The sequence below is a fragment of the Neovison vison genome, chromosome 11 (genome assembly GCF_020171115.1).
Source record: "Neovison vison isolate M4711 chromosome 11, ASM_NN_V1, whole genome shotgun sequence".
Taxonomy (NCBI): domain Eukaryota; kingdom Metazoa; phylum Chordata; class Mammalia; order Carnivora; family Mustelidae; genus Neogale; species Neogale vison.
This window is the reverse complement of record NC_058101.1, coordinates 33,739,219-33,756,880: the sequence shown is the minus strand read 5'-3', so window position 1 is coordinate 33,756,880 and position 17,662 is coordinate 33,739,219. Positions and strand designations below refer to the sequence as shown.

Sequence of the window (17,662 nt, the reverse complement as noted above, 5' to 3'; positions counted from 1 at the left end):
TTTTTATAAAGAGTGCGAGGTGATCATTTAAACAGAAGAGTTATGACAGATGACTTGATGGCAAGACTTTGGTCCTGAGGAAACCCTGTCTCTCACCATTGTGGCAAAAATAATGTTTAAGTCCCCCGCAAGAGCATTCATGGAGAAGAACCGAGTAGAGATCTTAGAGCTGGGGTTCACTCTTGACCACTAATGAGCCCTTGAGTCATTACAGGCTTGGCTTATCAGCTCTAATCACAACCCCACCACTGAGCGGGTGAACCCCGTTATGGTCAAATGTAGTATGTGGAAAGTTGATACTAGATAATGCCAGGATAGAAGCTAAGAGGGGTGTGTGTGTGTGTGTGTGTGTGTGTGTGTGTGTGTTTTCTTGTGAGTAGGACAGTGGGGTGAGGGAGACATAGAATACAGACTTAGTTTCCCAGGACAGAATTAAGAGTAAAGAAAAATCAAATGAAATAGTATAGGGCAGTGTTCTTCTCCCTCTTTTTTTAAAAAAGATTTTATTTATTTATTAGAGAGAGAGAGTGAGAGAGCACAAGCAGTGGGGAGAGGGAGAAGCAGGCTCCTCACTGAGCAGGAAGCCTAATGTGGGGCTCGATCCCAGGACCCTGGGATCATGACCTGAGCTGAAGGTAGATACTTAATCAGCTAAGCCACCCAGGTGCCCCTAAGTCCATGTTTTTCAAAGTGAGATTTGCTACCTATTGCTGGGTTATGAAATCGGTTTAGTGGCTTGGTATCAGTAATTTTTAAAATAAAGTAAAATACGAGGGGTTAAAAAAAAGTCTGGTACATCACACGTAATAAAAGTAAATACTGTTTTACAAAAACTCCTATTCAGCTATATTTACTTGGGTGTGCTTAGTTGTGGTTTAAGTTTCTTCTTATGGCTCACAGACAATAAATTACGCAAGCCACTGGCTTAAGGTAAATAAGCTGTAACTAATATCTGGCTTTCCATGATTCCTTTTGAAGGATTTTAGCAAGTCTCGTAAAAATAATAGCTAATATTTATATACATAAAACGTGCCAGATATTCTTCCAAACTCTGCACATATGTTAACCCATAAAAATCCCCTCAGTGGCACTAGCAGGGAAATGCAGTTATTTAAAAACTTGGTAGACGGGGACGCTGAACACAGAGGAGAAGACACTTGTTCAAGATTTTGTGGTTTTGAAATGGTAGAGCCAGGATTGAACCTGAGGCTGTCGGAGGGCAGAGTGTCCTCCCATAACCTCTCCATCCATTACCTCAGGCTTAAAGACAGAAAGTTCTAGATGCCGTTCAATAAGCCAGACTAATTAACCACCCCCTCTGCTCCTCCTTTCTTGCCTTTACCACCTTCCCTGGACGTGGGGACAAAGCAAAAATATTTTAATGTGTATGGCCTTTTGTTCTTGAGAAAACTGGGATTGGAAAATGAACTGGAAATAGGGATTTACTGTGATTTAGCATAGCATCCGGCCAGGGGCCCTCATGTTAGCTTGCAAAAATGTACCCATTGCCCCCTTACCACAGGATAAGCTGTAGAAGATTCCTGACCTAGGTGGGTTCTACCTAATTTGTAGGCTAACCAGAAAAAAAAAAAAAAAACCTCAAAATTCTTTGCATAGCATTCAGAATTTAATTGAAGTGCTATAATCCAGGTTTGTGGTGTGTGTATTTATGCTTAAGACTCCTTGGTTTCCTACACTTTATTTTTTAAAATTTTATTTAAAATCAATTAATTAACATAGAGTGCATTATGAGTCTCTGAGGATATACTCTAAAGTAAGAGCACAACCCGAGTAAGGCAGACACGAAATTTAATCCAAAATGAAGGGGCCTGAGAAGACGGATGACCTTTTAAAGAGGCCCATAGAGCCTTCATTTCTAGAACCAATGGAAGCATACGAGAGACCTTATTTTGTGCTGGACTATGATTAATAAACGGTAATGTTTTACTGTGACTCTAAATGTGTTCTTTCATTGTTATAGTCTTCCGCTGGGAAATAGCATCTGTTTTTGTTCCTTGTGTTTCCTATAGGTAGATGGGAAAGTCAGCGTGAATGGAGAAACAGTTCATGGTGACAAAATGGAGAAGGAGAAAGAAGGTCCCGCGGTGGCCCCTGCCCCCTCGTTAACCAAATCCCAGATGTTTGAAGGTGTGGCCAGAGTGCATGGGTCCCTAGTGGAACTCAGACAAGGCAACAGGAGCATTGAGATCAGCATAAAGAAGCCAAATTCTGTTGCCCAAGAACTAAGAGTAAGAACACACTTTTCTTTTCCTTTGGGGGCTAATTCCACTACGAAAGAATCTGTTTTTAAAAATAAGTAGGTCTTGATAACCACCATTGCTCTCTCTGTGGGTATAATATTTTGTTAAGGCTGCCTAACAAAGCTAACGGAGTAGCTTAAACGCCAGAAATTAATCGTTTCATAGTCATGCTGGCCAGATGTCCAAATTCAAGGTATTGGCAGGGTTGGGTCCTTCTGTTGGCTGTGAGGGAGACTCTGTTCCATGTCTCTCTGCTACTTTTTGGTGGTTTGCTAGCACTTTCTGGTATTCCTTGGCTTGTAGAAGGCTTCCCCTGATCTGTGCCTTCTTCTTCACGTGGCATTCCATCTTCTGTGTCTAAGTCTCCCCTTTTTATAAGGACACCAGACATCCTGAGCCCACTTCACTCCACCGTGGCTGCAGCTAACCCTAACCCATTATACCTGCAATGATACTATACCAAGGAAGGTCCCATTCTGAGGTACTAGGAGTTAGGACTTCAGCATATGAATTTGGGGGGCTGTAGGAGACGCAATTCAACCCCAGTTGGTGGGGTATAATAGAAGTTATATTATCACTTATGAATAAGAGAAACTTCTTTTTGTCTTCACATTCTTGGTATTTAGTGTTATAGAAAAATAAATAAATCTCTAAAATACCTTTTTCCACCCCTTATTTGTTCCCCATCAGACCTATTAATGCACTATGAAAATGACTGGTGCCCTAAGAACCTGGCTTTCCATCCTTGACAATATGTATAAAAGGATATCTGTCTTATTAGCTTAAAAACAAACAAAAAGCCCCCCAAACACTAAAAGGGATAAAAGGTGTTCTTAGCTTAGCCCCTTAAATTCCGAACAATTGGAAGCAACTATTGAATAGCCAAGCTGTAAAATGTCCGGTGATTCAACAATTACAGGAGAGAAAACTCAATTTTCTATTCTGTTTGCTGGTTTGGTATGTAAAACAGAGTCGGAAAGATGACCCTTTCTTAGGTCTCTCCCCAGAAGGGCTCACGCTGGTTTTGCGGCTCAGACCCAAACTTTCACGGCCACAGACACAGCCCAGCTTTTAGGGTGCACGCTGGATTCCGCACAACCTCGTTTGTCCTCACCAGACGCTGATTTCTGCAGTTTTCATCGAGAGCGTTTGGATTGGAATTATAAAGGATGGGGGACACTGTCACGATTTTACCCTCAGAGCCTGGAAGGTTTGACCCCCAAGGGAACTTGTCTTTTGTTTCCAAGGCTGAGTTAGAAGACCCAGCTAGCTGAACTCACCAGTGGACTGGGTCTTGTTTTGCTTATCCCTGGAGACACCTTCTTGTCTCTTATCTTTTTTTCTAATTGTAGCACAATTGACATATCCTATCCTATTAATTTCAGGTGTACATCATAGTGATTCGAGATCTTTACATATTATGATCGATGCCCACAACAAGCCCGGTTACCATCCACCGCCATCCAAAGTTTTTACAATATCCTTGACTGTATTTCCTATCTGAACATTATATCCCCATGACTTACTTATTTTATTCCTGGGAGCTTGTCTCTCTTTATCCCCTGAAATTATTTTTTCTGCCCCCCAAGCCCCACCCCACTCTGGTATCAAACAGTTCGTTTCCATTATCTAGGAGTCTGTTTTGTTTTTCATTTGTTTTGTTTTTTGGATTCCACATACAGTATTTGTCTCTCTCTGCCTGACCTATTTCACTTAGCATTACACCCTCTACGTCCATCTATGTTGTCTCAAATGGCAATAGCTCCTTTTTCATGGCTAAGTAATATTCTGTTGTCCATATATACCACATCTTATTTATCCATTCGTCTATCAATGGACACTTAGCTGTCCATTGTCCAGTATCTTGGCTTTTATAAATAATACTGCAAGGAGCATAGGGATGCATATATCTCTTTGAATTGGTGTCTCATTTTCTTTGGATAAATATCCAGAAGTGTAACTGTTAGATCATATGGTAGTTCTATTTTTAATTTTTTGAAGACCCTTTATCCTGTTTTCCACAGTGGCTGTACCATTTGCATTTTCATCAACCGTGCACAAAGATTCCCTTTTCTCTACATCTTTGCCAATTCTTATTTTCTGTCTTTTCGATAGTAGCCAATCAGACAGGAATGAAGTGATAGCTCATTGTAATTTTGATTTGCATTTCCCTGATGATGAGTGACGTTGAACATCTTTTCATGTGCCTGTTGGCCATCTGTACGTCTTCTTTGGGAAAGTATCTATTCAAGTCCTTTCACCATTTTTAAATTCGTTTTTTTATATTAAGTTGTATAAATTATGTGTATATTTCAGATATTAACTCCATATCAGATGTATGACTTACAAGTATCTTCTCCCATTCAATAGGTTGCCTTTTCATTTGCTGATGGTTTCCTTTGTTGCACAAAAGCTTTTCAGTTTGATGTAATCCTGGTTTTTTTTTTTGTTTGTTTGTTTGTTTTCAATTTTAGCTTTTGTTACCCTGAGGAGACTGGTCCAAACAAATACTGCTAAAACAAATGTCAAGGAACTTACTGCCTATAATTTCTTCTAAATATTTTATGGTTTTTGGTATGACGTTTAAGCCCCTAATCCATTTTGAATTAATTTTTATATGTGGTGTAAGATAATGGTCCAGTTTCATTCTGGGATTTGTCTTTTGAGGAAGAATGAAATGTGTTTTCTCAGAGGAGCTGAGAGGATGTAATTCTTCCCCACGGTGCAACCCTATGGAGTTGCAAAGGGGAATAAACCAAAATAATTTCCTCACATGGTAACACATTTACTGGTCTCCAGGAGCAAAGTTTTGTGATCCAGGCAAATGCTGAGTCTCTCAACATGGAATTTAATTTCACTTTTCATTTGCATAAATGTTATCATCTCTGAAGAATTTTTACTAATTATCATAAGACGAAATATTGAGTTTTGCTACTAGCATGGGAACTTTACTGGTAGAGTCCACATATGCTCTTAATTTTAAATTAGAAGTTTCTGTAATTAATTAGATATTATAGTGGTAGAATTTGCTTTTCTGGGACAATTAGTAATTCTGTTCTTACTTGTCTTTTGCCAGACTTCGTGATAAGCATTTCTTAAGTTCCCTGATCAGTACCATTCCATGACTCAGTTTGACTACTAGGGTCACAGGCCCTTTGCATGTACTGTTAAGCTCAGCTCTTTCTCATCATACTTTGCAAAAGCAACAGTGTTGGTGTCATGCTTGGTCTATGACACTTGCCACATAATAGAGGTACACAGGGCTTACTTAGGCCCAGCAGATAGATTATAAGAACAAATCCTGAGGGGTGTACAGTCAGGCACACGTCTACATTTTATCTCTCACCAGTTCTGCCCTCCGGCCATTTTGTTGTTTGAGTTTGGGGGAAACCCTGCCCTTCGATGAATGGATTTTATTCCTGATTGAAGTTAAAGGAATAAGTGAAGAGACTAGATGGCATAATGCCTAAACTTCCTAAACCAACTATTTAATCTCTCTTGTTCTAAGTTTTTAACCCTTTGGGGAAAAAAAGCTTTACTGGTGGCATTAAACAGAAGACTCCTGAAACAGAAGAAAAAGGGGGTTGGTTTGTTTTTAGAGCAGTATAGCCTCCCTTTAAAAATATACTCATTCTTGATAATGAGTCATATTCTTATTTTTACAGTTAGCAAATTAAAAAAGTAGCCCGTTTTCTATTTAATGACAGGTATTTTCCACTTTAATAGTAGTTAACCTCCCTAAAGGCCAAGAGAAGATGGATTGAAATATTTCACATTGATTGTATATCCCCAAAAGTATCTTGTTTGAAGAGAAGCAAAATTAGATAATTTGAAAGAAATCATCTTACTTCAGTAATGTATACAGTATAACAAGAAAAGCCCCAAACAAAAGGTGGCCGGGTGGATTTTCTTCCCCTGAAACAGCCTGATCCTGGACAGACTCAAGATGTAGGTCCAGACTCTTGGAAAAGCCTGGGAGCCTCTTCCTTTATAGATCTCTTACCTGAAAAAAAACTGCCTAGAGTTGGGGCTGCCTGGGTGGCATAGGCAGTTAGGAATCTGACTCTTGGTTTCAGCACAGATCATGATCTCAGGGTCGTGAGATGGAGCCCGGCGTAGGGCTCTGTGCTCAATGTGGAGTCTGCTTCAGATTCTTTCTCCTTCTCCCTCTGCCCTGCCCAAATGTGCTCTCTCTCCCTCCTTCTCTCTCTCTCTCTCTCAAAGAAGCAAATCTTTTTTTTTTAAGATTTTATTTATTTATTTGACAGAGATCACAAGTAGGCAGAGAGGGAGGCAGAGAGAGAGAGGAGGAAGCAGGCTCCCCACTGAGCAGAAAGCCTGATGCAAGGCTCGATCTGAGGACCCTAGGATCATGACCTGAGCCAAAGGCAGAGGCTTTAACCCACTGAGCCACCAAGGTGCCCCAAAGAAACAAATCTTTTTAAAAAAGGAAAAGGAAAGAAAGAAAAACTACCCTGTTTGGAGTCATTTCTATTTCAGAAGCCATGGTGGTTCTGAATAGGAAGTAGCTTTTATTTCCCCTGATTCTATACTCCAGGCCCTTGACTCAACTATGGCAGGGGCTAGAACAGTGTTTTCTGGGTAAATCACTACCTGTATGCATCTGTTAGACTGTAAGCCAAGAGGTCAGCTCTCCTACGCAGAATGTAGGCTCATTATTAAAACAGTCTTCATACTCACAACTTACAACACCAAAAGTTTTCCGTTCCCAATGTGTTATTCCAAGAGTCATTTGAAAAGCATGTCTTCTCCCAATAAACCGACGCCTCACTTCACGTCCTTCCCCATATTCCAAGAAAAGTATTTCTTGACTATGTTACAGCCAGTGTATTCCCGTTGAAGTGGTGGAATTTGGTGGTCATGGCAAAGTAGGGGGACCACCTAAAACAGAGGGGCTGCCCCTCAGAGCCTCCCCCCTGCTGGGCCGGAGACCAGCTTGGACTCGATGTGCTATTTTCTCATTCATGTGCCCCATTCTGCAGGGCCGTCAAAGGAATAGTGTTCTCTTTAAATGGCGTCTTTCTTCCAAAAACTGCATTCCCAACAGATACACTCTTTACAGAGGAGTAACCTCCCCCACCACCAAAATGTCACAGCTGTCCAGGGCGAGCTGGAACTGCTCAAAGGGCATGGCAGCCGTAGGCAGGAGTGTCCATTCAGACCATGGAGCAGGGCGGCAGGGGAGGGTGACCGCAAGACTCCCATTGCGGGGGACAGGCCGAGGTTGGACTCTCAGCCTCTGGGGCCAGCACGGCCACTTTTGTGCGATATTATGTCCTCTCTCTGGTTTCTTTCTCCCTCACCTTTCTCATTGAAAACTCTCGGGACCGTTGCTCTCTCACTTAAGAAATGGAGCCTCAATGAAGTTAGGCGTGTTATTATTATTATTTTTTAATACTCTGGCTGTATCTATTGATACCAGCAAACACCACACCATCCTCAGCTGAATCACCTGTCAGGTAATGACACAATGACTGCAGTTACTTTGCCAGTAGTTGGTTGCCTGGTCACCAATAAGCCTGAATTAAGGACCACTCTCTGCCCCATTTTTGAAGCAGGGAAGAAAAAAAAAAATCTCATAAACTTGCTGGGAGGGCAGTTTTCATAAAGCAGCCAGAAAAGTATATAAAGTAAAGTTTAATTAAGTGCTAGATAATAGGGTCAGAAGACTAGCGGGTTGGAAGATTTGCAGAGAACAGGTAAGATCCTTGTGGTTAGGGTTAGTGGGAAGGGTTTTGTGTGGGACGTGGTTTGGAAACTTGACCTTGGGTGTGGGATTTGCATTGGAATGGAGCAGGTTATTCCACACGTTGGGAACGGCAGAAGCAAAGGCTTGGACAGTGGTGAGGAAGCCACAGGAAGATTCCAGGAGTGGTCACAGGGCTACAGTGTGATGCGGTTGAGTAGGATGTTACATATTCTAAGCTAAGGGGTCCGGTCTCCCATGACCTGACCTGGTTACCCCTGAGATATTTCCCCGCAGAAACCTTTTTGTTTTATTTTGTATTTTAAAATATTGGCTTCTGTAAGAAAACCATGTCCTAGCACAAATACAGACTCCTGGAATCCAGGATTGGAAAATAAGTTGGAAGGTCTTCTTAACTGATGAGGACTTTATCCTGCTCAGTAACCTACAGAGAGATGTTTCTGTCCAAGCTAGTCCAGAGTTTTCTCGATCCGCTGTGAGCTGAATTTGTATTTGACTCTCTTCCTTCCTCTGTGGTACCAAAAATGGCCCTTTCCTAAAATACCTAGAGTACTTCATGTAGTAGGTCTAAGATCTAAGCTCCACCTGAGCCTCAGTTTATATTAAAGACAAAGATAATAGTAGTATATGCCTCTGAGGGTTATGTGAGAATCCCTGTCTAGAGTAAGCACTTGGCATGACGTCAGACTCACAGACAGGGGTGCCCTTAAATTATTTTTAATAGGGTTGTACAACCAATGGGAGAAAGTGACGGTACCGTTTCCAGAAGCCCCGAAAAGGGGTAGGTATAAAGTTTCTTGGGTTTAAAGCAAGATCGTCAAAAATCGCCATCTTGCACAGGGTGTGAATTTCAAACAAATGGGGTGAACTTCTTGTCAGTGTCCAGCTTGGCTTGTCTGTCATTCCAGTTGTAATTCACTAAGAAGCACAGGGTTGTGAATAGCTTTTTCCAGGAGGCCGACTGCCTTGCAGATGCTCCGTGTGGTACTTCCTCAGGTCTTTCTGTTCCTCCTGTTGTTCCCTCTTTCCCAAGTCTGTCTTCCCTCTGCCACCTAGATTCTGCTGATCAGTCCTCCTCCCCAGCTCATCCCGATGTTGTCATGGGTTGGGGTGGGGGGTGGGGGGAGTCCTGCTGGCCAGCTCCTTCATCCCAAATCTATAGCAATCCTCCCTCCCTGACCGAGGGCCAAACATTGCCGGCAGGTTTCTAAATGATTTCGTTTGTCTTCTCAAGCTAAGTAATAAGGTAGGTCTATTTTTTTTTTCAACCTTGATAATATCAGCCCTTGGCCTTCCTCTTGAAAATTTCAGTGCCTTACTAATCTTGTCCAATCCAGGAAAACAGACAATCCGATCTTTCTTGAGGCATTTCATTTTGCAGTGAGGGCTGGAGGAAGGCATTTGAGTAGGTGCTGTTTTCCTTACGACTGAGACCCACTGCAAAATTCCTTTCCGAAAAAAAAAAAAAAAAATTCCTTTCCAATGTCAAATGTCAACAGGCATTTCTTAACAAACTGTTTTTCTCCATCTAGAAGTAATGGGGGGAGTGTTAAATTAAAAGTCATTGAAGGTATTTAGGTAAAAAGCATTTGCAGATGATGCATCAGAGACAATTTTAAAAAATAAAATAAAATCTATCCCATTTACCTGGACCAGAGCTTCACATTGTGGGTTTGAAAAGTTTAGGCAAAAAGGAAAAGTCTAAGGAGTGGAGAGTCTGATCCCCCATGCAGATCCTCTTTTACCCAGTGAAAGTAGATACTCAGAGGTATAAAAGTGAAAGGGGAAACACGTGCATGGCATATGTGACCCCTGGGTCACTGGTGCCAAGACATAAATAGACTGATTTTCCAGGCTTCTGTCCAGAGAAGTCATTCGAGACCGAAGCCAGGAAATCACTCAGTCACAGAATGGAAGCTGAGGAAAGGACGTTGGGTATCACATCTTCCGACCCACAGAGGTTAAATGATCAGCCCAGCTTCTGGTCATTCCTCCGTCCTGGGAACAGGACCACCCAAGCTCTGGGTCTCGGGACTGTTCCTGCTCTCCTGTTCTGTCTTTCCAGTTGCTTCTCCAGTGTTGCTCTGGGGCCAACCCACAAGTGAGATCCTTGTTAGAATGAACAGCCAGACGCTAGGTAGATTTTGTGGCGAGACCACATTCCTCGTGGGCCAAGAAACTGCCACCCCGCCACTCCCACCGCCCCCCTCCCCAGCCCCGGACGTCAGGGCTAAGTCTGACAGCAGAACGATTTTGGATCATGTTCTCGGTCAAGGAGAAGCCGGCTCCTGCTTGGGCCCCTGTAACCTGTCTGTGCTCTCATTCTACTCAGGCCCAGGGATCTGATCTTACTTCCTTGCTGTTGTCATTCTTGAGACAGTGTTACCCATCGGAGGAGGGAAGGCATCTCCCTGTTTAGCTGAAACCAAAGGAAAGTATGGGTCGGAAAGTGCCTTTTCCAGCAAGGCGGGTTTGTTTCAGGCAAATTTTGGAGTCCATCAGGTTAAAACTGCCAATTTTGAGCTCATTTCCTTTGAAGTAGTGATGTGAGTACAAAAATAACAAACCTTCAAGATGCAAGAGCCAGACACGAGCTAATTAAACTGTCTTTGGGGATTTCCCCTGATTACATACACAGCTGACTCTTGAACAACACAGTTTGAACCACATGCGTCCAATTCTATGTGGATTTTTTTCAATATATACAGTACTGTATGTATTTTCCTTATGATTTTCTTAGTAACATTTTCTTTTCTCTAGTTCCCATACTTTATTTTAAGAATTTGTGTGGAATACATGTAACACACAAAATATGTGTTAACCAACTGTTCATGTTATTGGTAAAGTTTCTGGTCATCAGTAGACTATTAGTAGTTAAGTTTTGAGGAGTCAAAAGTTATACTTGAATTTTTGACTGTGCAGAGGGGTCAGTGCCCCTAACTATGCCTTTGTTCAAGAGTCAGCTATAGTTTATACATATGGCAGAAGATTAAAGAAAATATAAACTACAAGGGCACCTGGATGGTTCAGCTGTTACGCGTCTGCCTTCGGCTCAGGTCTTGATCCCAGGGTCCTGGGATCAAGCCCTGCATCAGGCTCCCTGCTTAGCGGGGAGCCTGCTTCTCCCTCTCCCACTCCCCCTATTTATGTTCCCTCTCTGGCTGTTTCTCTCTGTCAAACGATAAATACAATATTTTTTTAAAAAGGAAATATAAACTACATACTGCTCCAGCCACTCAGAAATGAATACTAAGATTTTTTTTTTTAATGTGTATCCTTCTCCTCTTTTTTCTCAGGGCATATAAAATGTTTTTTAAATAGGCTCATGTTATTCAAATTGGGTCATAGCTTGCTTTTTCTCTTAATTTACCCTGAATATTTTGCTAGCTAATAGCCTGATTTGGATGACTAGTATGAATTCAAAGTAAGCTTGAGAGTATGAGTTCCATAAAGAATGCATAGACCATTTGCTTACCTAGCATGGATTACATATCTGCCCTGTACCACCTCGGACCCCCAGACCCTGGGCTGGGTGGAAAGCCCCAAGATGGGGGTGGTGGCTGGAGGCAGTCTGGTCTAGAGCTGCCCTTGGAAGTGGAGACATCTAGATTGTCTCCTGTTCGGAGAGTCCCTGAGAGTTCTCTTTTGCAGAACAATGGATGACGAGTAGAATCGATGACAAAGAAAGGGAGAGGAAAAGACAGTTTGAATCATTTCAGCAAAAACCTGGGGATTCCCAGATTCTTATACTGCATCTTAGCAATCAAAACCTTTACATACCAGAGGACGATGTAGAGGTGGGCGTGAGTCCGAACCCGGATGACGGAGGGCTGGGTCTGGCTCCCACCTTCCCTGCCTCCTAGCAGGGACACTGCATAAACCACATAGACTCCTGGGCTTCAGTCTCCTCACCTGTACAGAGAGAATCATCTGGATTATATACCGTAGCAGCTCACTGCGAGCATCAAGTGAGATGATCTCTGTCAGGGGTCCCAACAGCGCTGACTCATGGTAATTGCACTAAGCACCAAGGTGGCTACCGTCACTACCCTTCAAAGCATCATTTTAAGAGAAGATAAATAGGGTCATCGGGAAGCTCAGTGTTTGAGTGGTAAGCCACACAGAAATGCACTCAGAAATCGGAGAGTTCTTGGAAATGGAAATGCTCCATTAGTCATGCATAAGTAAAATCTTACTGGAATGTGATGAGCTCGTAAAATAAACCTTAGCGAGTAGTGCCGGAGGATTTTGTCTCTTTTGCATTATAAATTACATCTAAAGGACTTCATGAATTATTCCCTTCATTCCAAGTGGCACACTTTCCCCAGTTGAATGTATCTAAATCAGTATGTATCTTACAGTCAACAGTGTGTCATATTTAACAGATAGTGTTTTCTTTCTTCGTAGTACCTAAAATAATACAACTTAGAATTGATGGCATCTGAGATCTATAAACTGTACCCATTTCTTTGTTCAGTTTTGAAGTGGGGAGGCTTTGGCCTGGTGTCTGTAGTTTTTAAATTTTGTTTCTAGTAATTGGAAACCCTACGGTTCTCAAAAGCATTGTTCGTCAATATTTAAATCCGCGAATTTGTTTTCCAACTTCAGATAGTTTTCTATAATCTAATCAGTTTGGGGAACAACCTAAAAGATCAGTGTTTCTCATAGGATTTTATATATGGACATCATAAAACAAAAATACTACCACATATTAATATTCCTCTGTATGTGATGGGGGAGTATGTTAAATTATAAAATCTGACTTATTCTTTTGTAATGCTAGGCTGGTTGGTCTTCCAATGCTGCTGTTATGTCAGTCAGTCATGTGACAATGCAAACACACACACAACAGGTACATATAACATATATAATAAAAGAGACTTTGGTCTTTTTAACTATTTCCATGCATAGAAGTCTCTTTAAAGGGATTCAACTCAGGCTTGTTAATATATTTAAAGTTACAAAATCTGTCAAGTAATATAAATATGTTGCTTGTTTCCTGTCTAAGGTTTTAAAAATATCTTTTAATTTAATATTATGTTCTTCCAGAGTTGATACACGGTATAGAAAATGTGCATCTAATTATGAGGAGTTTGAAATCACCCCATCCTCCAAAAGAAAAAACACAATTTTTGCCACTAGATGCTATTGTAGATCTTTTAGAAGCTTGGAAGGCTTGTTGCCCAAACTTTCTTTGTGCTTTTTTTTTAAGCTTGGAAAATTTGCAAACATTTTTTTTTTTCTTAACAGCGATTCCCTCCCCCCTGGTTTTGTTATTGTGGTAAAATACACATAACATAAAATTTAGTATCTTAAGCATTTTCATGTGTACACTTGAGTCGTCTTAAGCACATTCGTAATGTGTAAGCATCACCCCCATCCATCTCTAGAACTGCATCTTGCAAAACCAAAACTCTACTCATTAAACAATAACTCCCCACAATCCCCTCCCCCCAGACCCTAACAACAGCCATTCTCCTTTTTTTTCCTTTCACCTTTCCCGCCAATACCCCACCCTGGTAACTGCCACTCTACTCTCTATTACTACAAGCTCGGCCTTTTTAAGTTTAATTTTTTAGATTCCACATATAACTGAGATCATGCAATATTTGTCTTTCTGTGTCCAGCTTACTTCACTTAGTCTCGTGTTCTCCAGATTCATCCATGTTGCAAATGGCAGGATTTCCTTCTTTCTTATAACTCAGTAATATTCCATGCTGTCTGTGTCTCTGTGTGTGTGTTTAAATAGATAAGAGATAGGTATTTATTTGTATAAGGTTAAATTATACACCAATGATATATTTTGTATATAATATTAATATTTATATATCGTCACATTTACTTATGTATTTCATTATGCATATAATGTAATATTGATAAATCACATTTTCTTTATCCATTCATCCATCAACTTTTAGGTTGTTTCCATATCTTGGCTATTGTGAATAATGTTTTAATGAACATGGGGGTACAGATAGCTCTTTGCGATACTGATTTCATTTTCTCTGGATGTATAACCAGAAGTGAAATTGCTAGATCATATGATAGTTCTATTTATAATTTTTTTTTAAATTTTTAGTTCTTTGAGGATCCTCCACACCACTTTCCACAATGGCTATACCAACTTACATTTCCACCATCAATATACAAGAATTCACTTGTCTCCACATCCTTGACAACACTTGTTACCTTTGATTTTTTAGTAATAGCCATCCGTAACAGATGTGAGGTGATACCTCATTGTGGTTTTGATTTCCCTGATAATTAGTGATGTTGAGCATCTTTTCAAATACGTGTTTAATTATTTTTAATTGGCTTATTTGCCTTTTTTTTTTTTGCTGTGGGAATATGAGTGTCTTAAATATTTTGGTTAGTAATTCCTCATTGGATGTATGATTTATAAATATTTTTCTCACTCTATAGATTACCCTTTCATTCTGTTAACTGTTTTCTCTGCTGTGGAAAAGCGTTTTAGCTTGTTTGCTTTTGCTTTTGTTGCCTGTGCTTTTGTCATATACAAAAAATCATTGCCAAGGCCAAGGCCAAGGCCGAAGAGCTTTTCCTCTGCCTTCTTCTAGGAGTTTTGCAGTTTTAAGTCTTTATCCTACGTAGACATTAATTTTTGTATATGGTGTAAGATAAGAATTAAATTTCATTCTTTCTTATGTAGAGACCCAGTTTTCCCAACATCATTTATGAAAGAAATTCTTTACCCATTTTGTGTCCTTGGTGCCCTTGTCAAAAATTAGTTGATTGTGAAAGTGTGGGTTGATTTCTGGGCTCTCTATTCTATTCCATTGATCTGTGTGCCTGTTTTTATGACAATACCATACTGTTTTGAATAATGCCATTGGAATTTTGATAGGGATTAATTACATTGAATCTGTAGATTGCTTTGGGTAGTACAGACATTTTCACAGTATTAATTCTTCCAATCCATGAACACAAGCTATCTTTCTATTTCCTTACGCCTTCTTCAATTCCTTCATCAATGTTTTCGTTTTTAGTATTCAGATATCTCACCTTGGTTAAATTTATTTCTACAATGCTATTGTAAATGGGATCATTTTCTTCTTTTTTGTATAGTTTATATTGATTTCGTATCCTGAAACTTTGCTGAATTCATTTATTAGTTTTAACAGTTTTTTGGTGGAATCTTTAGCACTTTCTGTATATAGGAGCATGTCCTCTGCAAACGAGTAATTTTGCTTCACCCTTTCCTATTTGGATGCCTTTTATTTCTTTTTCTTGCCTAATTGCTCCGGCTAGGACTTCCAGTACTATGTTAAATAAAGGTGGAGAGAGTGGGTACCCTAGGTTGTTCCTGATTCTAGAGGAAAGACTTTGAGCTTTCCACCAGTAAGTACAATGTTAGTTATGAGCATGTCACATTTGGCCTTTATTATGTTTAAGTGCATTCTTCTATCCTTAATTTGTTAAGAGCTTTTATCATGAAAAGAGGTTGAATTTTGTCAGATGCTTTTTCTGCATCTATTGAGATGAGTGCATGATTTTTATCCTTCATTTTATTAATATGGTGTATCACATTTTTATTTGCATATGTTGAACCATTCTTGCATTTTTTTCATATTTTTATCATATTAATTTTATTTTTTTCAGTGTTTCAAGATTCATTGTTTATGCAACACACCCAGTGTTCCATGCAATATGTGCCCTCCTTAATACCCACCACCAGGTTCACCCATCTCCCAACCCCCTTCGCCTCCAAAAATGAAAAATCTGTTTCTCAGATTTCACAGTCTCTAGTGCTTCATCTCCCCCTCCACTTTCCTCCAATTCACTTTTCCTTTCCTTCTCCTAATGTCCTCTGTGCTATTCCTTATGCTCCACAAACATAAAATTTCTTTGTTTTTACAGAACTTGGTAACAGTTTCCACCAATGCATTAACTAGAAAGAGTTTTCATTTTGGTTAATTGAAACACAAATTTTGATTTATGAGTAAAATACATGAACTTTTAAGACACGAATAAATTCATAGCTTTTTGAGAACCTGTGGGAATATTTTATAACATATTTAATAATGCCTTTGCTGAAACCAATTTTAATATTTATCTTAAAACCATTTAAGATGTATTGAGTATTTCATACATATTTTAAAAATTCAACTTTAGCCCTTTATAATTAAGACACTATTACTAAGAAAACATAGTAGTCATTAATTTGTTCTCTTTGGTTGTTGAAGTATATTCTAGTCAGTATTTTATCATTCTCCCCATTGCTTTTATGAAGAAACTACTATAATATTAGTGGGAGAATCTTAGAATTACTCTGGAATCAATTGGCTCCCAACTAAAGATAATGTAAAATTACATTGATTTTGTTTTCTGAATCAGAAAGCAATGCATTATCGGTGAACATTTGGAATACAGAAAAATATTTATAAAGAAGTAGTCCTCCAAAATTTAAGCACATTAAAAACAATCACTATTAACATGCTAGTATATTTCCTGTATTTTATAGAAATTTTTATATATGTATTAGCAGGTATATTTGTGTATAAACATAGCATATGTAAAGTCTTGCATATGTAGACATCAACCTGGATATACAGTTTACATTTTTTTACTTAACATTAGATAGTATTTTCACATATCACTTATTGTTTAATACCATGATGCAGTTAATGACTGTGTAATATTTCCTTCTATGGATATACCATAATTCATTCAACCATTCTTCAATTGTTGGACATTCAGATTGTTCCAAATTTTTTTAATGTTATAAGTTTAATGAGACATAAAACAGATAAATGTAAGTACTTCTGTAAGAGAGGAACACAGGCATAAAGGTGATGAACTGAGGTATTATTGAAAGAGATGACTATGATGGTGATGTGCCAAGTGGATTAAATAGCAAGATCCCAATCAGAGAGACCCCTAGTGGAAGGACATGGAAGTCAAGGATCAACTCGGGCCCTAGCTTATAGAAAGAGAAAGGAAGAGATGGATACAAAAACTACTGGGAGACTATGGACTCTGAAAAACAGTCTGAGGGGTTTGAAGTGGCGGGGGGGTGGGAGGTTGGGGTACCAGGTGGTGGGTATTATAGAGGGCACAGCTTGCATGGAGCACTGGGTGTGGTGAAAAAATAATGAATACTGTTTTTCTGAAAATAAATAAATTGGGAAAAAAAAAAAAAACTACTGGGACGACTGGGTGGCTCAGTCATTAAGTATCTGCCTGGGCTCAGGTCATGATCCCAGCGTCCTGGGATTGAGCCCCACATCAGGCTTCCTGCTTGGTGGGAAGCCTGCTTCTCCCTTTCTCTCTGCCTGCTTATGTTCCCTCTCACTGTGTCTCTCTTTGTCAAATAAATAAAAAAAATAAAATAAAATAGAAACTATTATGTTAGGACCAGGACTTGGCAAATGATGAGCACTCATGAGATATGAGTCAGGAAACTCTTCAGAGTTTAATTTGTGCACTGGGGAGAATTAACTTCATAAATAGAAATTGTGAGATTTGGAGGAGGGGCTTATTTGAAGGTAACTTTTAGCATGCTTACCATGACACCAATGTGCCACACTGAAGCTTCGATGGACGCTTGGGTTGGAGACGAAAGTACAATTCATAAATGGGTAGAGAATGTAATGATGAATGTGTGAGAATAATTGATACATTTGAAGGTCATTCAAATGTGATGGAAAATAGT

The 17,662-nt window shown here is 39.7% G+C and overlaps 1 protein-coding gene across 9 annotated transcripts in view; it reads left to right on the top strand.

Annotated features, from left to right (window-relative positions):
- The window catches only part of LIMCH1 (LIM and calponin homology domains 1), a 327,707-nt gene that overhangs the window by 274,441 nt on the left and 35,604 nt on the right, over nucleotides 1-17,662 (top strand). For all 9 annotated transcript variants that reach the window (XM_044224246.1, XM_044224244.1, XM_044224243.1 and 6 more), the window contains one exon: nucleotides 2,031-2,249. In XM_044224246.1, the coding sequence (XP_044080181.1) occupies nucleotides 2,031-2,249 (219 nt within the window). The remainder of the gene's footprint in view (nucleotides 1-2,030; nucleotides 2,250-17,662) is intronic.